This window comes from Mugil cephalus, chromosome 11 (genome assembly GCF_022458985.1).
Source record: "Mugil cephalus isolate CIBA_MC_2020 chromosome 11, CIBA_Mcephalus_1.1, whole genome shotgun sequence".
Taxonomy (NCBI): Eukaryota; Metazoa; Chordata; class Actinopteri; order Mugiliformes; family Mugilidae; genus Mugil; species Mugil cephalus.
Window position 1 is genome coordinate 23,227,995 of NC_061780.1, and position 10,659 is coordinate 23,238,653.

A 10,659-nucleotide genomic window follows, 5' to 3' on the forward strand; every position below is an offset into this window, starting at 1 on the left:
GCTATACATGAGGTCTGCCGACTGGAAGCTCATTTCATCATCCTCCCAGACATGAAAGGAGCATACGTCGCAACGCTCCGGCCCGGGCGCTGCCGCCTCCCGCGCGGCGTCACAAATTCAGGAAGTGTGACAACGCGGGCGGTGAATGTAACAGGCGAGCCAGAGAGGCAGTCCAAAATATTAAACGTGAAAAAGATTATTGTCTCTTGTTCCCCTGTTCTCTCCCGGTGTGTGTGTGCAGTCGACCATACAGCAGCGCTACCGACTCACAGAAGTTACGGAGAGATTGTGCAGTTTTAAACTAAACTGCTAAACCCTTATAGAGCACTCATTGGCATACTAAATCTAAATTTCAATCCTTGTGTGTTCAAACATATGACGCGTGGGCCGAAAGAGGCCGCCAGAGGATCTAATCAGGCCCGCAGCAATTACATAGAAGACTGCAGTCTCTAATTTGTTTTAGTTAGAGAAATGGACAGAACACAACAGTGAGAGGGTTGCTAGCAATGTACCCAAATTACACTTATTTGTCTTAAGAAATTTGCTTTTTGAAGAAATTTGTTCTTTGAAGGTTAGTTTATTAAATGTAAACATTCTCCTGATTTGCTTTTTCTTCTTTGTGCTAAAACAAATTGAAAAAATCTGGAGATGTCATTATTTATGGGTCCCCCGAACTAGGGCATAAGAAGATTTTTGTTTTACTTTTGTGAATTTTTCATTTTACATGTAGAAAACCAAGTTCAGTTAAGTTACCATATATGGTTCCTTGCCTTTAAGTGGTAAACAAATGTAAACGTGTATTTTAAGACTGATTCAGGCTCTGATCAACATTCACATCATCAGGTTAGACTACATTCAGTCACTTCTTTGTGGTACCTAATGAATCAGTTTCGCTCAGCGTTCATGCAGAGGTGGACCTTGTCGACCGTGTGGTTTGATCTTCTCTGATTGGCTGGGTGAAAACCACATGCTTTCAAATGTCAATGAGAAGTTACCAAATATGTTTCTTCGCCCCATAACAGATTAATAAATTCAGTTATATTTGCAGCATTGAATTTGGAGTCTATGTAAGAGTATAGGAATAGATTATCTGAAAAAATTTCTTTAAGATACTGTAATCTCTACAGGCAAAGAGTTTTGTTGTTGCCCATGTTTGGAATTTTTACAAAATGGTGTTAAACACTAAGGATATTGCAGAGTCGCCAGGTTTGGTTTTTTTTTATTATGTTTTATGGTTGAAGGTTAAATGTGTAACATGAGGGATGTGTGATGCATTGACCTCCATGTTTTGCATCGTCTATAACATCCAAGTGACGAGTGAGTTTCTTCATAAAATAACATGAAATACAGGCTCGACTTGGTATCACTTTTTTTGTCTTCTTTAAACAAATTAATTTTCTTCGTCTTCACCACTGCTCATCTAACTCCACAAAGAGGATCAGATACCGATAAGATAACTATCCGCTATGTTTTCAATCCGCCGTATCTCGGCATTAGATCCTCGGCGAGAACAATGACGACGATATTCAACCCCCACCTCTCCTGCATGTCACTTCTCTCTCAGTGTGTGACGGGTTCTTTCTCAGACCCCTTTACTCTCTCTCGCCTTCCCGCTTTATTTGTCTCTACTGAAGTGGATAAACTAGTTGGAAGTGATTTTTCAATCAGACTTTCTCTCCTTCTACCATCTGTCACTGCCAGACTCTGACAGATTTAGCTTTATTCTTCTTTTTTTATTTTTTTTATTTATTGAAGCAAATAGCATCATTCAGCCATAAAGCAAACCAGCAGATTTCCCTCCAACTCTAATCTGGCAGTGGACGATTCTAAGCCAAGGGTACGACACTTTATAATTCTTTGTTATCCTATGCTCCTCACATACGTCTCTATAAATTATAACAAGCTACCTTCTTGTGATAATTCTTTTTGTTTTCCCCCTTTGACACCCGGCATCAGTCATGTACTATATCAGCGTTGGTGAATAAACAGGCATTAGTCAAACGGGAGGAAATAATCATGGAAAGGATTTTTCAGTGGAAAGTTTACTTCGCTAAACTCCTCCAGTAAACTAGAAAATCAGCAAAATTAGCGCGTCCGTCGAAGGATGCTGTGATTATCATCCAGTTTCACGTGGCCGGGCGTTGTTCCCGAGCGAGTCGAGCTCCTCGGCGAGTCTCCTTATTTACAAGTCATGAGTGAGGCGCGAGCAGGAGCCTGGAGGATAATGTCAACTTTTCGCTTCAGTTATTGACAGACAGCCTTCTCGGGGAAGCGAGTTCGTCTCTAAAGAGGGAGTTTTTCTGGCTTCGACCTGCAACATTTAGCTTGTCTGCCCCATTAGACGCTGACCTTCATACTAATGCCGAGTAAGGCGGACAGCACCAATGCATATAATTCAATTTCCATTCCACGGAGATCACAGAGACAAGGAGCGGCTGCATGCATTTGTAAATAAAATGCTTTGTTTTGGATGAAAGAGTCATTTAATCCACGTCTTTCTACACTTTAAATTTGACAACTTCTTGCTCTAAACTTTTATGTTGGTATTTTTCTAAATGAGAGAGCCCTTTGAATTCCACCATTAGCTCCAGAAGTGCCTGAACTGCATAAGTGCAACTGTATTCCTGTGAATTTACCCCAATTATGGCTTCCACTTTAGACGACTAATCCACTTTCCTGACCTCAGCTGTCTGCGGCGTAACCCCTCAAAAACTCCAGGACACTTAAAACACACACGGAGCAGGCTCCCAGAGCTGCTAGCTCACATGTCAGCGCGGTTCAGTCCCGCCGCCGCTTCCAGCCGATCCGTATCGGGGCTTTATCTCTGATGGGCCGCGGGAAAAATTCAGTTATGTGGCTCCCCATTATCGCCGGCTGTCAGCGTGTCGGCCTCTGTCTTCAACAGACGCAATCGCATCATCTGAACTCCTACCCTGCTTTAATATCCTTATTCCCTGCTCAGCTGGTTAAATAATAATCAGAACCGTATAAAGAATCAGCTCCTGAGGTTCCCGCACCGAGTTCTTAAAAAGAACGAAAAAAAAAGGTTTTTTGTTTCAGTGGGAGCTGGTTAGATTGATTATAATAACACCTGTGGCACGCTTATGTTGAATTGAATTTCTAAATGGAAATCCAGCACTTCTCCCTCCCACCCCTGCGCGCTTAGGTTCCTTCCTATCTCACTCTTGAGATGAAAGGTGGAGATTTGAAGGTAAAGTAGGGTTAGCTTTCAGTCCGCGAGCATACATTAGCATGCTGACCTGCAGCCACAAAGAACGCCGCAGAAACAAATGAATAAACAAAAATCTGCATAGCCGTGACATTTCAGCATATGCACATCAGAGTACTACTCAGCCCGTGTCCTCTGTGGCTCAACAGGAACGTTGTCATGTCTCCGAAAATAACCCTGTTGATGTCAGACTCTACATGCACGCTTTAGTCAGACTGAAAGATGTATGTTTACCTCCTTCCGCCTCTCTTCTCTCTCTTTCTCTGTCTCTACCCAGTCCGGCCTCAAGCAGACTGATGGGCTAACTGAAGGTGTGGAGTTGGGAGGACATTAACCAGGGCTGGATGGTCGAGTGAAAGTCCAGTCTGACCCACGCACACATTTAAAAGTGAGGTTATGTGTGCTTCTGCCGTTTCATTTTAAATGGTTGTCTAGCCTCTTTCTCAGTACTTTCCCCACCTGAACAGAAACGGAATTCTGAATTGATGGGGTGTCTCTTTTGATAGATTATTTATGTTTATTTATACCGATCGCAGTTATCTGAACAGCATTCCAAATTCACTCTGAGGTTTAACTCTGTCCTCCCAGACTTCCATATTGAAACGTTAAAGGCTGAAAGATATCCACCGAACTAATCTGTGAACGTGTTGAGTGGAACCACGACACACACACACACCGTGTCAGTCAGTCAGGCTGTAAGCGTTCAGTTCTGATTCTGCTGCTGCTGCTGTCGGAAACGAGCCTATTTAGGTAAAAGAGTTGTGATGATATAATGGGGGCACACACACACACACATACATGCACGCATGCGGACACACACAATGGACTGACTGACTCTCAGTTGCCATGATGCAAAGAGACAAGGGGTTTACAGGGCTTCACTCGTCGATCTGTCTACACTTCTTTTTTCAGACACGTTTAAATCCAATACGACTCCATCAGCAGAAACAATCCATCCATTGAAGCAATGCTTTGGCTTTTGTATATATATATATATATATATATATATATATATACACAAACACATATATTCTTTCCCAATACAAAAACAACTTAACTCTTTCAGCAAAAAGTACATTTGTCTATGTTAATATATTTGAGGGTGCTGTTTGCATTCGTCTCTCTTTTTTTATTTTTTATTTTATGTGTGTTTATGTGTAGGTTTCTTGATAACACACATGGCTGAGCTTTATTTTAGTGGTTTACTTTGCAGTGAAGTGTGTTTCCTTGTTGCGGTTGTTGTTTTTGATTCTTACCAACCACTGAACCCAGAATCATAAGGACGGGTCACTCAAACCCAGTGTTGTGTATACACACACACACACACACACACACACACATATATATTTATAGGTAATGAGCTAGATTTCTCCACTGTTGGATACATTAAAGGATTATCTTGTATTTAAGATTCATCTTTTCCTGAGATAAGGATGACTTCTGTACACGTGAAACAATAAGGTTCGTCCTCTCATTCTTTATGAAACACTCTGTCACCGCGACACAAAAATCCCTCAACAGCCTCTGTTTTTCTCAGGAATCTGCTCACACCACCACATGTAAATATGGTCCGCCGCCTCAACGCACACAACACAGCAACACCACGGCATCACACCTGAAATCACCACATCTCTACACAAGCAAGCGACCGGCAGACGTGCTCATTCGGGGTGTCGTGTGAGAGCATCTCTGAGTGCTCTGCGTTTGAATTTGAAAACTTTCCAAATAGCAACAAGTTACTGCTGCCTTCCCACTCTTGCCAAATGTGTGTTATTCTCTCTTTCTCCTCCAACTCTCTGGATACACAAACCTCATGTTATCACTCCTGAGAAGTCTTGTTGTCACTTCAAATTACACAGCAACTCCAGCTGTTTCCCACAAGTGGGGAAAGTGGGGAGAGAGGGGAGGGGGGGGGGAGTGACTCTCCAACACAACATGCAAACTTTTAGGTCTATGTGAGAGGACAGACGGAAAAAAATAATTGAAGTCGCTCACCAAATCTCAGGACGTGTGGCATCCCGTGAGAATATCCCACACAGTGTAATAGCAGCAGTAGAAGTCTGACGGTCCACCTGAATCTCGCCTTAAATATCAGCAGGGAGGTACTCTTCATGGTGCTTGTGTGGTACACAGGATTCTTTTATTCCCTGAATCGGTATATTCCCCGGAATATCTCTTTCGCTTTTCACGTGAATTTAAGCAGCTGCAAGATCACGGCATGATCTTCACTGGCGGACTGAGCAAAGGTTTTCTCACATCCATTTGGCCAACAAAAAAAAAGGAGAAAAAATGGGGTTAAAAAAAAAAGAAAAGAAAAATTCCAAAATAAATATCACTGCGTGTCCAGCTCACTGCGCCAAGGAGAAACAAGCCTCGGAGTCGGCTGAGGAAGATGATGGTGGAAGTAGTGGTGGTGGTGGCGGCGGCGGTGGGGCGTCCATGTTAGGCAGGGCAGGGCTTGAAGACATCCATTTACTGAAAGACAAAGGCAGAGGTTGAAGAGGGTGAGAGAGAGAAGTGCTGAGGGGAGATCGAGCGCGATCGCGAGAGGGGCGAGAGTGAGCTGAGCGGCGGTCTCGGCGAGCTTCTCCAGCCCGAGCTCCTCCTGCTGCAACTGCCGCACAGCATCTGACGTCGAGCCAAACGCTGAGGATGTGGGAGCGCACAGGACGAGCGGACGGAGCGCGTTTCGCGGCTACTGCAGGTCACACTTCGCCCTTTGATCCCTGAGCCCTCCCGAAACTGTCATGCCTCTTTCTCTCTCTCTCGCCACCTCCCTCCCTCCCTCCTTCCTTCCTTCCTTCCTTCCTTCCTTCCCTATCTCTGAAGTCGTGTCCCCGGCCAGCGAGGCGCCGCGCAGTAGTCTACTCTCCCACAGATTCCTCCCTCCGCTCGGTTCAATCGCCGACGCTGGCCGCGGAGCGCCTCCGTGCACAGCCGATCTATGAATTTGAAATGATCGCCAGGGTTTGATCGGAGTCACTCATGCTTGGACTCGTGTGAGGGCACCGTGAAGCAACCCTGTCACTGTACACTCAATATGATGAATAGCCAATGCTCACCCCTGTCTTTGGAATTATTACTTTTTTTTTCTTCCTCTACTTTTCGGTCGACTGAGGCTGCAAATCCCGTTAGATAAGAACCCTCTACATCAAATTTTAATGTCATGTGTGTCGACTGACGTGCCTTTTCGGCTCTCTTCGCATCATCGATGAATCACTGACGATGCTTACCTGGCTGAAAGGCGAGAGAATCTAAGCGTGATGTTCAAGGTTTTCCCACACGGAGAACTTTGGCCTCTAACCTATTTTCCGAATAAAATTTCCAAATAAAACCTACAACTATGTATTTTTTTCCCCCAGACATATGAGCAGTCTGTTTCCTTAGCTTGTAAGTGTTCTTGTAGAGTTTTTCCAATTCATCTTAATCGTATGCATAGGCTCTAAATCTATTAATTTCCTCCTCTAAACTTCGTCACCAGTCAGCATGTAGCAGTAGCATGTTGTAGAGAAGTAAAGTGGATGAACATGGGACAAATAAAAAAAAAAAGGAGCCATAAATAAAAATAACAATATCCAATGGAGACATTAAGTAATTCTAAAATAAAAGTGCTTATTGTGACATAACCTGTTGTGTGGTGTAAGATTCGACAGTGTGAATAAGTAACCTGCTTAACATTTAGGCCACGGCTGGTGGAATTTGCAGCCTTTGCTTCTTTGATGAGTTTTCAGCACCACGGACAGCGACCGCCTTGGACACGGAGTACGTTTCAGCACCACGGACAGAGTCTCCCAATAAGTCTTCGCACTGATGAGGTTTCAGGAGCAAATCTGTGTCTCTGCATCTGTTCCTTTTTATACACATATATTGGCAGCTTACTCTGCTCGTTTGCATCCTTAATAAGTAGTACATATTTAGAATTTATTTGACGACACAGTTTAAGTCTGAAGGTTGTATATTGTTCCCAGCAGACCATCTGTTTCCGTATTAGTGTCAGTTTATTTTGTGGCTAACACTTTACTAACTGCCAAGGCAGCATTTCTTTTTAAGCATTTTTTTTTCTTTTGAAATCTCAAATGATGATGTAAGTGTCAATAAAAAATAAATAATAAATACATAAAATAAAGTCAACCTCACAAACATATTCAAGTAGTTGTGCAGTCCATACTGCCAACAACACATTAAGGCAGTGACAAACTGATTTCTTGGGTTTTTAGAATTTGTTTTGGTTCGTTTTTTTTTAATATATTACAATTTTGGAGAATGCTGGGAGGTTTTCTGACACAAGGTGCCTAAGGTGGAGAAGCATCGGTTTGTCTGTGCGGTAAGAAAATGAGCAGGGCAGTTTAAGTCACGGTTTAAAATGAAGGGAGCAGCCCTGAACTAATATTGAGAACACGAAGCCACACTTTTTTTTTTTTTTACGCGTAATGGCCATGAACGGGGATTATTAAGTGACCAGGGCTGGCACCGGTGCATAAACTCGTCTGGATTTTTATGTATTTATTTATTTTTTAATATTCACCTCGTTTTCATACACACAGCTACATCTTAACACATCTTTGCTCATTTAAAAAAGTGGATTTAAATCGGCCGTGAGAAGCCCCTTTCACGGGGGAGCTGCTGCGCAACGATGAAGTTGATTTAAAACCAATGTGCTCATCAGCTGTAGGATTTAAACGCGCGACTCGTCTCCGCGAGTTTCCCCATCCAGTCCCGCGAGCTGGGGGATGTTATATGCGGATCACGGCGGGCATTTAAGGACCCTCCCGTAATATCTTTCAACTGCACATCAGTAAAGGGATCAGGCCGGGGAGAAGGAGCAGCTTTGAAGGAGGAGGACGCGGAGGAGGAACTCGAAAAGGTGACGAGCGTGTCCAAATAGAGGTCGGCCAAAGACACGGGAGGTCACCTCTCTCCGCGGCTATTTAAGCAAAAGTCGGAGCTTATTTCTGAAACATTTAAATTGTTCGCTGCGTTTCGCGTGCGCGCCTTGAAATTACCACAGACGAAGTTCAGCCCTGGCCGGTGAGGCGCTTAGCTGCGTTTTTTTGCGCGGTTTGCCGGTTGGAAATGATATGAAAAACCTTCTACTTGTCTGTTTCTCAGGGTGAGAGAACAACAACAACAAGAAAATAGAATATCCCAAGGACGGCAACTTAAACATGCAAATAAACGTAAAGTTTGAAGTAACGGACTTACCCTAGATAGTGATGGAGCAGTGGAGAGTCACCAGAGCAGCACAAAGAAGTTGATTTGCTTCTATGGAGGAGACGAGCCGCTTCCCCCGCACTTGCATCTGGAAGCTGCGCTCCGGCCGTAGGGGAGACACGCCTCCTGTTGGACGGCAGGACGCACTGCTTAAAGCAACAGGGGGGCACCCACCGGACCAAAGGGGGTGGGGGACGGGGCTCTCCGAAACCGAATCCGCACTTTAATCCGGCGGAGGCGACCGTGTGCGTCAGGTCGGCCTGAAGAACATCACGATCCTTTCGCCGCTGGAGGCTCGGCGCCGACACCCCCGTGAACGAAACTGCGCTGCGAGCAAACGTGGCGATTCCGACCGTCAAGATTTGGGAGAAAGATGCACCAGTTGGCTGTTAGAGTGCGGTCCTCATCTGGTTATTTCACATGAGTGACTTTACATAGGATGACGTCTAATTTGCGTTGGAATAAAAATGGATTTCCGGTCAAATACAGTTTAAGAAATGTGTCTGAAAGGAAATCCAGCTGAGGTAGTTTACTGACTGGAAAAGGAATGTCACAAGAACTGAAGCAAATAATAGGTCGCAGCTAAGCACATGTTTTAAAGTCTCGGTGGTTAAAGGCAGAGAAGACGAGATGGGTTAAGTGTAGAATCACAGCAAGTTTAATTTCCTCCCTCAGTACGTGCCAATGCTAAGGGATAAAAAAAATATATTTTACACAACTCAAACATATTGTAGAAATAAAATAATGCAAGAAATGTGTGTTTAAAATTATACATGTGGGCTGACATACTGCAGACAGGACATAGATTATTTGTGCATCTGTGACACAGGAAATTAACTTGACAAGGTCACTTGTTTAGCAGTTTATTCCTGGTCAAACTATCAGAATGAAAAAGAAGTACAAACTGTAAGAAGAAGTTAGAGGTTTGATACTAAATTACATGAAACATGGATACTCTATTACACTGATGGGAAACCTTTTTAAACCTTTCCTCATAACAATCACCATTAATGTGACTGTTTTAGTCTTATTATGAACAAACCTACAGAGAAATAAAGATTATGATCCAAAGTTTCCAAATGCAACGCTCCACAATCCCATTTCTCCATGTGACTGTGTCAGATTAACAAAAAGCACCATAGTTTGGAAAAGTGCTGGAGAAAAAAATAAATTGTATTTCTGGCACGACTTCACCTGCTGCCAAGGTGTGTGGAGGAGGAAAGGAGATTGTAGAAAGGTCAAGACTCCAGCAACACTTGCAGTGTATGGAACTTGTTATTAGACCATCAGGGCCATGAAGAAACACACGGAGAAGGACCATTTAAATAATGCATGAAGTAAAAAATAAATAAATAATGATAAAAAAACATGCATGTCTTGGTCATGTGGCGTCAGGTCAACCAGTTACATGCATCCACACATACCAGCCAGGGAACACCTAAAATAAAGATTAATGATCGACTTTTAGTTGTTTGGTTTTTTATGACCATTAGTGTTACACTTTTCCCTTTTTTTGAGACTGAGAAATAATAAATAAATCATTCATTTAGGATGTTGGAGAAAAACATCATTACGCCTCTGTTGCATCAGTTTGTGTCTCAAAACACAAGGCAAACTTCTCCCATGTGTCCGCAGCCGTTTAGTTTTCTGACTAATTTCACGTTGTTTTGCTGCAACGTTTCGTGCTGCATTTTTCGGCCAGGTCTCCTTCCTGTCAAATGAAATGTTAAGTAAACAGAAATTATGCTGAAAATGGCTTGGAAATGTGTATAATAAATTAAACCATGTGATTTTATTTCAGTGTGGTCAGGCAGCCAAATAATGTCCACTACAGAGAGATAACCTGCTCAATTGTCTTTCCTCAGAAAAGAAAATGTAATTAATCAAATCCATATGGTTAGACTACTTCACACAAATTAAGGGGACTGTCATTGCCAATGCATATTAAGCAACATATATTAAAAATCAAACAACAAAACTGTAGAAAAGTTTTTTTCTTTTTCATTGATACATCCTGTTTTGCACATGAAATGCTCTGTAATGCTCTGCAAAGTTGCATCTTCTTCAGATTCAATTCCTGAAACGAGGTCCTTATTTGCTTCGGTTCACTGCTTGACATCAACAGTCTTTCAGATGGGACCAATCAAAATGCAGGATCAAAAATACAGGGAACAAAGTGAGGCCATCACGGAGAAATAACTGGCGACGAGCTATACAAT

At 43.0% G+C, this 10,659-nt stretch overlaps 1 protein-coding gene across 2 annotated transcripts in view; it reads right to left on the bottom strand.

Moving 5' to 3' along the window:
- The window catches only part of grik2 (glutamate receptor, ionotropic, kainate 2), a 209,050-nt gene extending 199,791 nt beyond the window's left edge, over positions 1 to 9,259 (bottom strand). Inside the window, exons 1-2 of one of the 2 annotated variants that reach the window (XM_047598050.1) lie at positions 8,432 to 9,259; positions 5,225 to 5,704 (exon numbers count right to left, since the gene is read on the bottom strand). In XM_047598050.1, coding sequence (XP_047454006.1) covers positions 5,225 to 5,342 — 118 coding nt within the window. In that variant the 5' untranslated portion in view covers positions 5,343 to 5,704; positions 8,432 to 9,259. The remainder of the gene's footprint in view (positions 1 to 5,224; positions 5,705 to 8,431) is intronic. The other variant, XM_047598051.1, reaches the window with a different exon arrangement.
- Between the last annotated feature and the right edge of the window lie 1,400 nt (positions 9,260 to 10,659).